A 17167-nucleotide genomic window follows, 5' to 3' on the forward strand; every position below is an offset into this window, starting at 1 on the left:
CCTGTGGTCCAACATGGGTTGGAAGAAATCTGTTAGGAAAGTGCTCATGGGAATGGGTGAGCCCTCACCCGTGGCTGATTATCATGAGTGTACCTCACAGCGAAAGACAGAGCTTTGCCCGGAGATAGCAGTCGACGAGGCAAGACGGAATGGCTGGGGATCCGCTGCTGCATAGCCATTACTCCTTCACTGCACAAACGCGTCACACGTGCTCACTCTTGATTTTAGCATCCATCCTTGCTACTGACATCTGTTTTTCAGGAAGCTTAAGCATCTTGTCTCTACTCATGATTTTTGCCTATAGGGTTGTGCATTCATTACCCACTGAAACGCAATATTCTTCAAATAGGAGGGCGCAAAAATGTGCCAGCATCCGTTCCATCCTGAATACGTCATGTCAATGCGGCATATTTTTAAATTGTGCTAAAACTACGGCAAAAATTGCTCTGTAATGTGTGCTATTACCAGAGTAATTGCTTAAAAGCAAGAATGAGTTTAGGAGATTACAGGTGGCACATTTCCTGGTTGCAGTGAAGGGTGTTGGACAGAGATGCATTGAAGCCGCATGTTTTAAATGACCCCACAGGCACAGGTATTCAGCCGTTCTCACACTCTAGAAGAATGGTCTGTCATGGGTGAGCGGTGGCTGGTGCAGTCCCCATACAATATTGCCCTTGAATGCCATCCGATATTGGGGAACTGCTGCATGGAGCACGGCCCAGGGGGATTGCCTTCCCATCAAACACCCACCATGGAAGGCCATCTCAGCCGACAGTTTGACCTCAGCAGTATCCTACCCCTCCCTTGTAGGATGAAACATTTCTAAGTCAACATCTCGGTATTGTCCGAGAATGGGTTTCTGGACAGACAGAAGACCATGTGATGAATGGATAATTTGGATTGTGTGAAATTAAGTAGACACGTGTTTTCCCCATCAACTGAGAGGAGAGCTGTTTCCACGTCTCACGTGTTTCTCTCTTCCTCAGGACACCTATACAGGTGTATTCTATTCACCTCCCTCCAACAAAATCTTGGTAAAGAGCTGGTCTTATTGCATGCACAGGCATTCCTCGGTTTGCCCCCTTTGTTTCTTACTGCCTAAAACTTGTGGCATCCATTGGCAAGCACACGTGGTTTCCATGTGTGGCAAGACGAGCAGGGAAAAGGAAGAGGAAAATGACTTTTACGCTTCAGAGCTTCTATTTTAGCCCCAAATGCTAACGTAGAAAAAGAAATGGGCTTCTCTTCCTGCATTTCAGCTCCCTGCGTAGAAGTCGCCTGCAAAGCAGCCTCTTGGCTGGGCAATGGGGGTGTTTCCTATAGCCACGTAAATCTGAACATGGAACAGAGAGTGTAGGATCCACTCGTGGTCACTGAATCCAACATGGGGATGATCTTCCATGCCATATATACAGGAACATGTGGAAAATAATGCCATACAAAGTGAACGTGTGTGTGTGTGCACGGAGGGTGTTCCTTTCACCAACATTTTCCATTTTTCTTCCTTTAAGGTGCATTATGTTTGAAGATAAATGCATTCAACTGTAGAAATGTGAAAGGGAGAATGCATACATGTGCAGTTCAGTGGATTTTAGTCTATCGACAGGGTTGGGCAGCCATCCCCACAATCAATTTCAGAACCTGCTTCATCACGCCACAACTTATTTTTCCCAAAACAGCATCTTTGTCTTATCACACAAATCCTGGCATCAGTAGGGAAGTAATTTTTGTGAACAGATGCAGAGGGTAAATGTCGAAGCTAGTGTTTCTCCCCCCTCTTTATCTGTTTATTTTTTTCCCTATGGAAGACCAAATAAGAACGATATAGTACTAGTATTTTCATTTTTAACATTTTACAAAAGGTGGTGAGAATCTAGAATGGAATGGTTGTTCTCTAAGTGAGACCACCAAGCCAGAAACATCAGCACCACTTAAAAGCTTGTTAGAAATGCAAATATATTCAGTTCCCACCCAGAACTTCTTAATCAGAAACACCGGAGGTGGGACCAGCCCTCTGGGTTTTAACAAACCCCTCCAGGCAATCCTCATGTTCACAGAATCTTGAAAAGTACTTGGGTTTAAGGCAGGCTCTTTTAGGTCTGAAACAGTTGATTTTTGGCTTTCACCTGATGTAAACTCTGCAAGTAATTACTGTTAATTACCCAGATTAATTTGCTGGCATAGAAAATTAGCGTTCTTGTAAAGGCATAAATCACAATATCTGCAACATTGTAGCATGATCCCAAATACAAGCGGGTTGTAACCCATGAGAGAACTTAGTACCTTGGCTACATTGCATCTGAACATCCCCTTAGAAAAAGAAATTCCAAAGGGAAAGTGAGCTGAATCTGTTAAAGATTGTATGTAATCCGTGGAACCCAGTCAACAGGAAATGGACCGCTTTGTTTAAAAAAAAATGTTCCATTGTGTTGGGAGGAAGGAAAGCTATACATTGTTAAAATTATGTCTATTTTTCCAGACAATAAAATGGCACCTTTAGGATGAGAAAAATAAAAGGCTCTGTGCAATGTCCCTTAATGAAGGAAAAGTCTTTATTTGAATTTTGGGACTTGATTTTGGATGCTTTTTGATATCAGATGAATATCGGTTTTCTGGCTGCCTCTGTGATTGTGCTGAGATGGACAGAGGAGTCAATTAATTTTTCCACTAAATTACAAACAAATTCGTGGTACCCTTCATTACTATCTTTCTTAGAATTTTCTTTGTTCACCTCTGCAAGACTAATAAGTAATCTTCCTCATTAAAGAGTCCAAACTCAGAAGCTTTAAGCTCATTGCTATTAGGTCAAATCATAGAAAATTGCCACTACGGTGTGTCAAAAACAGATATTCTCAATCTGAGAGATCCCTTGGTAAAAAGGTGGATCGAGATTTGGAAGACCTGCTTGGCAAACAGATGTCCTCGCCCATTTATAAAAGAATTTTTAAAATGCAAAAATGCCTTCCAACATCCAAAGATCCGTTTCTTAATTTCACTAGTCACGTTTGAGCTTCAAGATGAAAGTAGATGCTGTTTACAGACATGGTGTGGAGGTTTTGCAGCCTCAGATTTTAGAGGCTCTCATCAGAAAGCATTAGGTTGATTTCCAGCTCAGGGCATAACAAAGAAACAGGTACTGGACTTACCCACCAACCATAAACAATGTAGAACTAGTAGGTGATAAGAAGTGGCTTTTCTTCAGTGTTGGACAATAGCACCATTGAGTGGGAATCCCTGAGAGGAGAGAAACAACCTGGCAACCTCCAGATTCATGGCAGGTTTCCACCTCGAGGTACTTAGCACCTTCCATAGAGACCAAAGACAGCAGGACACTCACTGGGCAGCGAAGATGATCTGGGGTTCCAGGACACTAGGAATGGCTGGCATTTGTAGGGCAGGGTATGTGGAGGATTAGATGCCCAAAGAAGGATGCCTTGAGTTCTGCTAAAAAATACTGGTAAGAGGTAAATAAGAGTATGTTGGTTTCAGGTCATTAAATTATACCTGAAGTAGCATAATATTATTTGCAGGTGAACTGTTATAAGATAAAGATCCCTATTTTAATCTTTGGCACAATCCCTAAAAAAAATTAAAGAAAGAGGTAGGGCTAAAAAAAAAAAAAGGAGATAAAATGAAATATTAATAAATATTCAATTAGTCAAATACAAGAAAGACTAGGAGGTAGAAGGGACAAAAAAAGCAAATGAGAAAAACAGAAAACAAATAGTAAAAGAGTAGGTTTAACCCCAATCACAACAGTAATTACATTAAATGTAAACAGGCTAAAATCTCCAACTTAAAAGGTTAAAACTATTTGTGAGCATTGCTATAATTTTAAGAAATAGGTCAATAAAAGACAAATATTTTCATGGTTGTTTGTTTTGATTGGGGGATTATGGATAACTTTTCCCATGTCTTTATGTTTTACTATTTTTCTCAAGTTTACTACAATGTGCTTGCATTATGTAATTCAATAACAGATATACCTGTATTTCTTTGGTATCATTAAGTGACTTTGAACAAAAGAAAAACAACTACAAGTTAGTTTGTTAACTCTGGTGGATGAAAAAATAACACTGATGAAAATCTACAGATGGGCATGGTGTATAAGATTTGATTTGTGCTCTAGGCTTCTAATAGGAAGTCAGGGACCCACCCACTTAGCAAGGACGGTTGGGGTATAATGGATTTTTGACTTCCTCTGCGGAAGAACTTTCTAAAGTAAGAGCTGACCCACTAACCAGGCTCTCTTGAGCAGTCAGATGTGTGTCAAACAGTTACATGGGATGTTTTGAACTCCCAAGCTTCATTCCTATGAGTCCCTTCCATACCTGGGAGGCAGAGTCAAGTATGACTTTCTCCCTTCCACAATACCCCTTCTTACAGTCAATTTACTTTTTGAAGGGGGAAGCAGAGAAACATAAGAAGGAGATTTTGTCTTCCTAAAAATTCTGTCCAGAATTCCCAGCATGAGCAGCAGAAAATGTGAGTGATATTTCTAACAGGAATTAAAACACTGACTCATGCATAGCGCTAGATTATTTTCTAGGACTGTCACTCTCAAGTCAATGACGTCTTCTGCATTTATCAGACAGATTTCTAATCAGCAGGGAAGAAATGATGGCACAACCCTAATGCATAATCTTTGATCGTATGATGCTAATATTTGGCAAGTTATGCTTGGCAAAATGAATTAGCAACTGAAATATTGCGCAGCCAATGATTAGAAAGATTATCAGTGGTATGGTGCATAATCTTCCTTGACAGTTCTCTGCGGACAATGGATAGATGGCTGATCTCATTGTTGGCATGCTCTCTAGATTTTGGATTGGAGGCTGCCTGGAGTAAAAGAGCATTCCTAACCTTGCTTGTGTAGTTGAAATGCCTCATGCCTTCCGTAAAACTGAGATGACATTTCATACTCACCAGGTACAGCCCTATGTGTCCCATAGCCCTGGTCACAGATTTCGGAGGTCTTCAAGTCCTCCAGTGGACTCCATTCTGGGTACTGCCACTCACATCCTCATTCCCTGGAAAATACTTTCATGGAACTCCCTGGTTTCCTCTTACCTTAAAAGCACTGAAAGTCACAATGTGTTGGACAAATAACAACTAATCTATACTATTTGCTGGGGCAACACCAATTTATTCCAAAGTGAGCCTCTCTGCCAACTATGGCCTCTTCTGCTCAAGTGAGGGATAGTGGTTCTGTACATTTTCCACATCTTTCGAGGGTCTCTCTACCTCTTTCCAGACCTGTGAATTCTTTCTGAAGCCCCGTCAATGCTGGCAACCTTGCTTCATGTTTAGTTCTTGCCATGGGTCAAATGGAGTGTAGATTGATTTCAATGGTTTACCAGTTGTCTCTGAAAGGGAAGGCAGGGAGAGATTCAGCCAGATGTCAACACAGCTTTTGTACCCCCTTCTTGGAGCCCCAGAGCTAATCTGGCGCCAGTTTGACTGGTGAGGGGAGTCAGCCTGGGAGCAGGCAAGGGTAAGGACCCCTGATGCCCACATTGGTGGAGATGGATGCACCTCATTGTTTGAATGAATGCAACTCACCTTATTAAGACATATTATGTCAGAGTCAAGTAAGAGCCATAGTCCTGGGATAAAAGAGTCTCTTTCATGTCTCTGCCATTTGCAGACTCTATGATTTTTGAACATTTTTTCATCTAGCCCTTGATTTTCTCTTCTATAAAATGGGGGTTATAATTGCAACATGAAGTACTATGTAGATTGAATGAAATAATCTCTGGAAAACAGCCCATGGTATGGTATGCCTATAACGGTAAATTACAGTCATGGGTATGAGATATTTTTAAGCTTCTCTTCCCCTGGAGATTTTCCACCAACCCCAAGCTCTTCTCTTTTATTCTAGTGAAGTTCTTTAAACACACACCCAACAACAATGACATCTCTTTGGTGGTTCAGATTGTGGCAGTGATTGAGTTTTCAGGAGACTAGGCATTGCCATGCACTGCCAATCACTGTGTTCACTGAGGAATCTTGAAGATGAACATAACCTCAAATCTCCAAGGATCAATTTTGTCTGGTCTGCCTCTGTGATAGAAATGTTCCTGACAGGTAAAACTGATTAAGAATCATGTACGCTCAACCTCAGTTTCAGTATTCAGTGGATGGAAATCGATCCCTTGGATACTATTCTTTTTTTTTTTTTTTTTTTTTTTTTTTTTTAAAGGAAAGACAGAGAGAAGGAAGGAAGGATAGAAGGAAGGAAGGAAGAAAGGGAAACATCTTTAAACATTTTCTTGTTTTATTGTATTTTGTTTTTCCGTTTTTTTGTTACATGGGCTGGGGCCGGGAATCGAACCGAGGTCCTCCGGCATAGCAGGCAAGCACTTTGCCCGCTGAGCCACCGCGGCCCGCCCTGGATACTATTCTTAAGTGGCAAAAGTTCACCATGTAGACAGAATTATCTCTTTGGACTCACAGAAAGGAAGCCTTTGGGTTTTGGATTTGGTCATGTGGTGCATGCACTCGCTGCTCTAGTGCCTGCAAACTTGCAGTTTTGGGGAGCAACTGTGGCTGTCTGACCTCCAGTCTCCTCATCTGTAAGATGCATGTTGAGAACACACACCTTGCAGATTTTGGGGGAATGCTGCTGAAAATAAGTATCTAGCTTTGCGGGCACCCCAAAGCACCTGCTATGAGTCTTGTCTTGGTATTATCCATTCAAAGACATGATTCTATCTGCCTGCCTTCTGTGAAACTTGGGTTCCAGCCTGTGGGTTGCACAGAGAAAGACTCCCCTGTCTCTTTCCTGGGAACGGGTCATCCTGATTATCATCTGACCTTCAGCTCACCAGGACACACTGGGAAAAGAAGGGAACAGGCTCACCATTGCACATCACCCTAACTCCCCTCTTCGGGCCCGAAGCGGGAAAGTCTACAAAAGCCTTCAGAAAGATGAGATTGGTGTTGGCTGGCAAGTTCGCACGTCTCCCTGGATGAGGCTCCTTCGTGGGAAAGGGGAAGAATCTCCGGTTCTTGGAGCTTCATCTGCACAGGTGCAGTGTGGGTTCACTTCCTATGTTGTCTTCTCCTAGGAAGGACTGTCATGCTTCTCAAGACTTCATTCCCCCAGGACCTCACGTCCTCAGGTGCTAGATGGTCCTTTCCAAGGGTCACCGGATGAATTACTCCTTACTGCTTTTCTCCTCTTCCCTCGAGCGAAACTAGCATCACCATTGTTGAGTTTCTTCCCAAGTTGTTTTTCCTTTTCTTATGAGACTGCTTGATCGCCGTCCATCCATCTACCATTGATATCTCCTTAATCCGATTTCTCTACCATTTTCCTCTGTAGATTCAGAGGCCGTCGCAGTTTGATCATGTCTTATACTAAAAAAAATGGCTGTTTTGTTTGAGTTTCCCAAACTTACTATACTCTTGGGACCGCCGTTCGATATTTTTTTATCAGAAGCACATATGCACATCCTGTGGAATTAGTATTCTGCAGAACATCTATCATGGGATATTATATTATGAATATACTCTCTTATCATGATGTGAGTTCCACTAAATGTTTAGTACCTTCATCTTGGGTTCTGGAACACATGGCAGGCAGCTGACAGTATCACTGTTTTTCTATCAATCAGTTTGCATGAGGCTAGAATTCCTGGGTTACCTTTCCCTTTGCGGAAAAGCAGAGAGGTGTCTGCTTGCTCAAAACATTCTGAGTTCCTGCTAGAGGAAGGTCTTTATTTCCATAGACATCCGAATATTGAAGCAAGAAAACCTATGCTCTGTGTTGTCAAAGGAAAAAAATCGATTTGGAGACAAGGTATTATTTCCTTGCAAATATATGTGATGCTGGTCATACTGATTGAAAGATGCATCCTTATCAGATTCAATAAGCTTCAGAAAAGTGCCTGCAGGACACTGGGTTATGGGCAGGAGATTTCCACAATTGCGATTGCTATGTCATTATGCATTAAGATCTTGGAATTGAAACGTAAGGGATACAAATGCAACTCATTAATATGAATTTAGCATAACACGCTCGATTGTCTTTTCCTCTGCACAAGTACTTATCAAAATGGATGGGTAATGAATGCTAATAGTGCCTGTTGATCAATGTGAAAGGAAGCTGTCTGCTTCAAATTACACATACACACGTGGATTATCCATCAAGGAAATGAATGCCTTATAATAAACCATCGGTGATCGCCAACGACAAGAAAATCATGCTTGATATAATAAGTTGAAAATGTGGAAATCAAGCACGCTTTTATAAGACCGAGATTCAGGGCTCCTTGTGTCAAAAACTCAATGAATTACATTTTTTCCATAATTCATGTTATTGCCTCTTAGTCTCCCATTTGGAATATGTGCTGACCATTTCTCGTATATTTGGCAGAGTACAAAATCATGGAAATAGTCCTAAAAATCTGTGTTTTTCAAGGATGCATGGGAAATGAGTTACTGATACTGAGAGGAATTGGTAGCAAGTACAGAGGAACATAACTGAAAAGGAACCCTGGCTGCGGAAGAGTTAAATAATCAATGGAGCAAAATAAAAAACACATGGACGCCAAGGGTATGTGACAAAGCAGTGCACAAAATTGATGGAAGAACCACCTCTAAGTTAGGATGGAAAATTACTCCACTATGGTAAGGGGTTGTACCTCCCACCATATGATAATAGTAAGACCATATGATTAAATGAATTCAATGCATTAAAAATTAAGATGTAAACGCCCTATGTGTTATGATGGAGAATTTCTTCCCCATCCTCAAAAAAAATTCGTGGATTTAAGTATAAGAAATAAAATTTCTGTACATTAAAAAGTGTAAGCAGAAAATCTAGGGCTCCTTACAGTGTTTAAATACTTACATATGTTTCCTACTTATACTGCAGGCATGATTGCTCAAAGTTCAATACATTTGCTGTCTTTGACATATTAATAGGTCTTAAGAAGAGGAAAAAGTAGCACTTCAGTTTAAAAATAGGGAAATAGTCGTTTGGTTGATTCGTAAAAAAAGAAATATAACAGGAAAACAGGGAAAATATCGATCAAATCAATGTAGTGAAAACAATGAGACAGTGCCTCTTGGAAATGGGCAGGCGGAGTTTTTAAAGGATAATTCTCAGTATTTGCAAAGCACTAAGAAAGTAATGTTCCTCTAACCGGATGGGGAGTGTGTATTGTTTTGCTTTTAGAGTTTGAGAAATAGGTATCAGAATTCTTACAAGTACCTGGTGCTCTTGTAAGAGAATTTCCTAAAGAAATTAAAAATGCTCGCTGCCTTTTCCACATCTCAAAATGTTGTTTCATACTAAAACAAGCAAAAAATGCACAGAATATCTAAAGTCAACTGTAGAGGACCCTTTGATAAATAAATCTCTATTGTGTAATGCTCCACAACTGTCAAAAATGAAGAAGCTGTGCCCATGAAAGGAGCTGTGCTGACTAAAACGAAGCGAAAGCAGATTTAAAAATATCACTTATAGAATGAAGCCATTTTTCTATAAATGTCCATGCAGCAAAATAGACTAATCTTTATGTATATCCACAAAAGGTTACATGATCATTGTTTAGTACAACATATGGGGTTAGTTTTGATTTGCCCTTAGTCTTTGAGCTTTTAATGTTTTACAGCCAATATGCATTTCTTTATAACATTTAAAAATTAATGTTATCTTTAAAATGTCCTCCCAAAGTATATGTCGGGTGCTATAATTTTCCAGCTATGAACTTAAACTCCCTTATACACTATGTAAGCCATATGTGCGTGTTATATATGCACATTTTTAAAATAAGACTATGCAGGTGTGCATATGCAAAATAATTCTTCTTTAAAGGGAACTTGAAAAGTTCATTCACTGCACAGAAATGTGTGGCCTCCTAAATCCCTGGCTTTCCTCTAAGGTGGGACTCTTGCTGACTGTGCCCATTCAGCAGCTCCCCTCTAAGATCAAGAGTGAATTACCCCATGGTTTTGAGCTCTCAAAGCAAGGTCAGGCTACCCAGTCCCCTCAGTCCAAGAAATAACCATACACCATCCACCAAAAATACAGTCGTAATAAAATCCCAGCCTGGTATCCTGCCACAAAGGAAAGCAAGCTCGCCACAATTTAGAATGTGATGCTGCTTCTCTAAGGTTATGTTTTACTAAGGTTTTAATCAAGAATTCATTGAAGAATTATTAATTCCGTCACTGAATACCCAGAAGTGCAAATATTATGTTCCAAAGACAGTTCTTCCACAATAAAGTAAAAGTACCAGTCCACCATGCTAGGGTGACTACCATTAAAAGAAAGAAAGAAAGACAGACAGACAGAGAGAGAGAAGAAAGAAAGGAAGGAAGGAAGGAAGAAAGAAAGAAAGAAGAAGAAAGGAAGGAGGGAAGGAAGGAAGGAAGGAAGGAAGGAAGGAAGGAAGGAAAGAAAAGAAAGAAAGAGAGAGAGAGAGAGAGAGAGAGAGAGAGAGAGAGAGAGAGAGAGAGAGAGAGAGAGAGAGAGAGAGAAAGAGAGAGAGAAAGAAAGAAAGAAAGAAAGAAAGAAAGAAAAAGAAAGAAAGAGAAAGAAAAAAAGAAAGAGAAAGAAAGAAAGAAAGAAAGAAAGAGAAAGAAAGAAAGAAGTGTTGGTAAGGATGCAGAGAAATTGGAGCTCTGACACACTGCTAGTGGGAACGTAAAATGGCACAGCCATTGTGGAAACACTGTTATTTCTCAGGAAGTTAAACCTAGAGTTACTATATGACCCGGCAATCAATCTGGTAAGTGTATACCCCCAAGGATTGAAAGCAGGGACTCCAACAGATCCCTGTACAACAGTATTCACAGCAGCATTATTCACAGTTGCCAAAGGAGTGGAAGCGACCCAAGTTTTTACCGGCAGATGAATGGATAAACACAATGGTCTGTACTTAACGATGGAATCCTATTCGGCCACGAAAAAGAAATGAAGTCCTGATACCTGCTGTAACATGGATGCAGCTGGAGGACATTATGCTGACTGAAAAAAGCCTGACACAAAAGGTTGCATCTTGTAGGATTCCATGTATAGGAAATGTACAAAAGAGGCAAATTCATAGAGACAGAAAGCAGATTAGTTGTCTCCAGGGACTAGAAAGAGAGAATGGGGAGTTCTTGCTTAATGGTGCAGAGTTCTTGTTGGAGTGGTGAAAAAAATTGGTATTAAATACACTGATGCTACTAAAACATCGTGAATGTAATTAATGCCACTTAATTGTACACTTAAAACTGGTTGAAATGGCACATTTCATGTTACATGCATTACCACTTTTTTTAAATCAAAATTCACCTTCTTTTTATTTCTGAAAACTGGAAATAGGCTACCCATAGGGCTCTCTCTACATTTGTTTCTGGCTAAGCCTCAGACTATTCTTTAAATAGTCATGTCAACAAGTTACTTATTCAATACTTTTGTACGGTTTTGATTTCACCGTTTCTGACATTGATTAAAATTGCGATTTATTGTAACCTTCATTTTGAGAAACAGTAATGTTTTGCAAATTTCTTTCCCCTCTGTGTTAGTATGTAGATTGAGTCTCTCTGTATGCCTCCTTCTTTCTGTTAATGTTGAAAATAACCCTTTTGCTGTTTTCAACACCAAGTGCTTTGCCAATCCTTGGGGTTTTCTTTTCAAACCTTAATGGGAATTGCGCCTTCTTGTTTATTTTGCTTCGCTCTTTCCCATTTCCTCTGTGTACATTTCTTTATCCTTAAATCCACCAGAGTGCCTCTCCTAAAATTACTTGTTCTCTTGGACTTATTTTCCCTTCCCGTAAAGGAGTGTATTGACTTTTTCTACATAGTATTTTTTTTTAACAATTTCATTTCTCTCTTCTCCATGCTACCATGTAAAGCCATAATTATATAGCCGATCAATTGACTCCTGAGATATCTGCATGTTTCTGATTCATTCTAGGAGTGATTTCTCTTCCTCCCAAATCGACACTAGTAATTCAGAACTCAATGGTTGTGCATTATTTTTGTATCAGTCAGGGTTCTCCAGGGAAATAGCCAATAGAATATATATATATAAAAGATCTACTTTAAGAAACTGTTTCACACAATTGTGGGGGCTGACATATATGAGATTTGTAGGGCAAATCAGCAGGCTGGAAACCCAGCAGGAGTTGGCTTTGTAGTCTCCAGGCAGAATTTCTTCTCCTTTGGGAAACCTCAGTTCTTGTTTAAAGGTCTTCCCCTGATTAGACAAGGCCCACCTGCCTTGCACAGGTTTACTTCCTTTACTTAAAGGCAACTGATAACGGATATTAACCTCATCTAACAAAAACCTTTCCACATCTAGGCTCGAGTTTGACCCAATAATGGGGTCCAATGGCCTGGCCACACTGACTTATAAATGATATTAAATGACCCTGATGCCAAGGCGAAAGCTCACTCTTTTCTTTCCCCCCACTGAATAATTCCCTCTTTCTGTTGCCTCCCCTTCTCCCCTGGGGAGAGAAGAAAGGACGCATTTGCACAAAGAACATTTGTGGACAGGACTTGAAGGGTTGTAGTTCTTGGATCAAGGGAGGGAAGTTCCCTCTCCACTTTCTCTGCATTTGTCTTCGTTCCTCCAGTCTCGACATTAAGAGTCTTCAGTCTTTCTACCCCAAAAGAGGGTGAAAGGGTTGGGAGGTTTGGCCAACACTCTGTGACAAGCTCCTCATTTCTCACCTCTTAATGAAACAGCCCCACCAATTCCTAAGCCAGTCCCCTGAGCTTTCTTTTCCAGTATACATCAGTTGGAGCTCTCGCCACACCTCAGATGTTCCCTGCGGCTTCTCATCACGTGTCATGGCACGATGCCCCAGCATGGGGATATGTTAACAAAGAAGAATTAAAGACTGGACCTGAATTGGAGCCAGGGTTATGACCCAAACTTCCCTGGTGGTGGGAAGGGGATTGCAAATCACACCATCTTAGCGTGCTGTCTAAAAAATGGGAGTTTCCAGAATATCTCAACTGCAGGTTGGTTGCAAGCTTTCAGATTTTACCACTCTTCCATTTTCATCTTTGGGTTAAATAAGGTAAAAGAGAATCACCACGTCCCAGAGATCGCAAATGATTGCTATTCTGCCCCAAACGTGGCGTCCTTCCTTCCATGCTGGCTTTTGGGGCACAGGTCATCCTAAAAGCAAACAGAAAGGGCTCCCTGCCCACGTAAATTGGAACTGTGAGAATGGATGCTGCTTCAGCCATAAATCCTGAAGGCATGATTTAAAATGGACCTTTTGTGACTGCTCAATAATTTGTTCAGTAAATCTCATTTTAATATTTAAATCACTTCTATTTTTTTCTTATTCATAAAGCATGCTCCTGTTTCTGAGCATAAAGGAGTTTTTAAAAGCACACTCACATTATTTTCTCGGGATAAATTTCTAACACTGGGGTTCCTAAATTGAAGAATATTTGCGTGGCTAAAGATTTAGACGCATACTGTCAAACTGTCTTTCAGGAAGATGCTTTCCTTTACAGATTCACACACTTGCCTTTTATTTTTTCTGAAATGTCCCTATCCTCTCAGCATTGAAAATTATGATTTTTTTTTGAATGTTAACAGCTTTATAGGAGAATAGGCATGTGTTATCGCTATGGCTCTTTGATCACAAGCTTTAAATACGTCAATGTAGAAAGCATATAGTATTTTTATGTGGTCATTATTTTGTGATCTGCTGTGTATTTCTTGGTATGTCCCTTTTCCTATCTGAGAGTTTTCTAGTGTAAATGGGAGAAGGAAAGATGATTAAAGAACCCATACTAGGCTATCTATCTCAATTACACCATTTATATTTACACTGTTTTCTATATTTGTTTCATTGTTATATCATTTCTAAAAAAAATTTATAAGCATTTTTTGGAGAAATGTCCTTCTTCCACATGTTTTAATCATTCAGGTCAAAATTGAGTTGACTTATTTCAAATATCTTTTCTTATTTAGTAAGAGTCTTTGTCATGGAGAGCTATTGAATTTTAGCTAATGCTTTTTCCGCATCTAATAGGATAGCTGCTTGATTTCTTTCTTTTAATCCACTCATGTGTTAAGCCCTTAATGTGGTGAATTACATTTATGGATTTTCTAATGTTGTGAGAGACGCTACTGAGGTTGAAAGCAAGGTAAAAAATAACGCATCAGGCACATCAAGCTAAAATAAAGCTTCTGGGGTTATAGTAATACCAGGGAAAATGTGTTTTAAGGGAAAATGTACTGTAGGGATGCAGAAAGTGAGTTTCTAATGGCAAAACGTATGCTTTACCATAAAGGTCTCATGGTTTTTGGTATTAGGCATGCGATAAAATAGTCTCCAACTGTATAATGCAAAAATCGACAGAGAGAACCAGTAATTCTACCATCAGACAGGGACATGTCAATGCATTTTTCCCAAGTATTGGAAATTCAAACAAGCAAAACTTCAATAAGGTCTAGAGATGTGAAGAACTCATTTGATGGTCTTAAGCTCATCGGTATCTGTAGACGTTACATCCCCGAAATGGAGACTGTGCATCTTTCTCAGATGGAAACAGAGTGTTTGCAAACATTGCCATGCCTTAAGCCATAAGTAAAGGCATCAGCAGATTTAAAACAATGAGTAAGATGCTCAAGCCACAGTGTCTGATCACACTGCAATTATTGGGAGTTTTTAACAAAAAGATCACCCCCATTCTATTCCACACCCATTAAGACGTGTTCTACTTAAAAAAAAATTAAGGTCACATGTGTTGGTGAGATTGTGGAGAAACAGAAACCTTTGGGCATTGCTGGTGGCAATGAAAATGGTGCAGTCGCTGTGGGAAACGGTTTGGTAGTTCCTCAAAAAAACTTTAACACAGAATTACTACCAATCCCAGTCCTTACATAAATACCCCAAAGAGTTAAAAACAGGGACCCAGAGAGACAGCTGTACGCCCCCGTCCTCATCAGCATTATCCACAGTTAAGCCAAAATGTGGAAACAACCCAAGTATCCATCAGCAGATGAATGGACAAACAAAATGTGGTCCAGGGAATGGAATAGTATTCAACCATGAAAAAGGAACAGTCCCAATACATGGTATGGCATGGAGGAAGTTTGAAGACATTATGCCGAGTGAAAAATGTCAGACACAGAGGGGCCAGTATTACATGATTCCACTTAAAATTAATTAAATATTCAGAATAGGCAAAGCGGAAAGCAAGAGTTGAGGAATTCAGGGGTTGGTGGCTGGTGGGGAATGAGAAATTATTTCTTAATGGGCACAGAGTTTCTCACTGGGATGATGGAAAGGTTTTGGTATTGGATGAAGGTGATGGGTGAATGCAATGGGCAACACTGAATTGGGCACTTAATGATGGTTGAAAACAGTAATTTTAGGTTTAGGTATATATCTAAATAAGAGTTTTGAAAGTCCCTCATGTTGGGAAATGAATCGCTAAGTGACTCATGGGTCAAGGGGAAGCAGCTACCAGGGGTCATGGCACAGTGAAGGACCCAACCCCACTCTCACCCTGTCTTCCTCTTTCCCCTACAGCCATCACTACTCGCCCCACAGAGCCTACGCCCAAAGCAAGCTTGCTCTTGTCCTGTTCTCCTACCACCTCCAAGACCTGCTGGCCTCTGAGGGCAGCCACGTGACATCCAATGTGGCAGATCCTGGGGTGGTCAATACGGATCTCTACCGACACGTCTTCTGGGGTACACGACTGGTCAAGTGGCTCTTAGGCTGGTTGTTGTTCAAGGTAGGTCGCCCTTGTGTCCTCGTGGTTCCATGTCCATAATCCACAGCCACAAATGTCGCCACGGGTGGACCCACTCCCCCACGCACCCTGTGCCCACTTTTGCATACTCGCTGTCCCTGGGTTCAAGCAAAGCTGAGCGCTCTGAGGTGGAGCCATGTCTGCACTCTCCTGATCTCAGAGCTGAAATGTCTGATGGTGGTCAAAGGATCCTGTTTTATGGGAGGGTCACAAAACCCTCTTAGGGGTCCCTGGCTGTTTAAAGACCAAACAAGGTGACGGGTAGGGAGCACAGAGGCATACAGATTCATTACATCAATGGACACCCCGTAACATCAGTGTTGCCCCTCGGTCAGGAATTACGGAGTGGACTGCACACCTTTGTCCATGATGAGCCATTGCCCTTTGCTAGACACCTGCACACGCATTCTCTGCCACTGCATTTCATGGACAAGGGGAGACGGCAAATTTCTCCAACACAGGGACCGACCCTGCAGGGTCTGCCAGATGGCTCGTGGTAGGGCTAAAGGGTTGGTCCTTTTCCAGTCCCGTCAGCTTTAGCTGCCCGCTTGCCCTAGGGTCTCCAGGCACCAGGGTGACAGCAGAAGTTCTGACAAAATCTGGGAGGGAGGTTCCCAGGGCTTGGGCAAACCACCCTGAAATGGGGTGAGGGACAACTAAGAGAAGCTAAACACAACAGGATTATCAAGACATACCTCATCCCAATGAAGATAGTTTTAATGCTCAATTATGTGGAAATTACAGACAGGGAGTTCCAATCCAACCTAGAACCCACCTTCCAGACACACCTAGTCCTTCTCTTTGGGTGTGATCCTTCCAAATTTGTGTTAGCCGTAATGGAATCACATGTAATCGTGTGTCATGCAAATCTGTTGATTTATTTACTCAGCCTCTCTTTTTGGTGCATTGGAGCCGTTGTCCATTTTTCCCAACAACTGTAATTATCGTAACAAAAATCAACCTTCAGTCCATCTCAACTCTGTGTAAGACAAAGGCTAAATAAACTCCAAACCTGCAATTTAATCTCCGATTATCACAATAGGGTCACTGAATATCGCTGTGAGTGTTATTTTATTCCCTTGTTTCACATAATAAATTTCCCTCTCTTGAAAGGTTAGCGTGAATATTTTTATCATGACACCCATGGAGAAATACCCCTGGTTTGCTCCCCTTTCTCAATATCGAGTATCTGAGATTTACCCGTGTCCTTGCATGTAGAAGGAGGTTATCCATTTTAATCTGTTCTCCTGGTAAGGGGCATTTGAACAATTCCCCATTCTCTGGCATCACCACCCGTCTTGTTGCAAATATCCTGGGTCCACCTTCCATCCTCTCCAGGGAATATACCAGGCCGTGGCAATTGAACGATAGCGCTTGCATGTGTTCCTGCATTCCAGAAAATACACTCGGTTTCCAAAGATAATTGTATCCA

The 17167-nt window shown here is 41.0% G+C and overlaps 1 protein-coding gene across 1 annotated transcript in view; it reads left to right on the plus strand.

The window, feature by feature from the left end:
• ZBED1 (zinc finger BED-type containing 1) overlaps positions 1-17167 on the plus strand; it is a 195816-nt gene that overhangs the window by 158425 nt on the left and 20224 nt on the right. Inside the window, exon 6 of the mRNA XM_077146248.1 lies at positions 15510-15717. Within this exon, the coding sequence (XP_077002363.1) occupies positions 15510-15717 (208 nt within the window). The remainder of the gene's footprint in view (positions 1-15509; positions 15718-17167) is intronic.

Source organism: Tamandua tetradactyla, chromosome X (assembly GCF_023851605.1).
Source record: "Tamandua tetradactyla isolate mTamTet1 chromosome X, mTamTet1.pri, whole genome shotgun sequence".
Classification (NCBI taxonomy): Eukaryota; Metazoa; Chordata; class Mammalia; order Pilosa; family Myrmecophagidae; genus Tamandua; species Tamandua tetradactyla.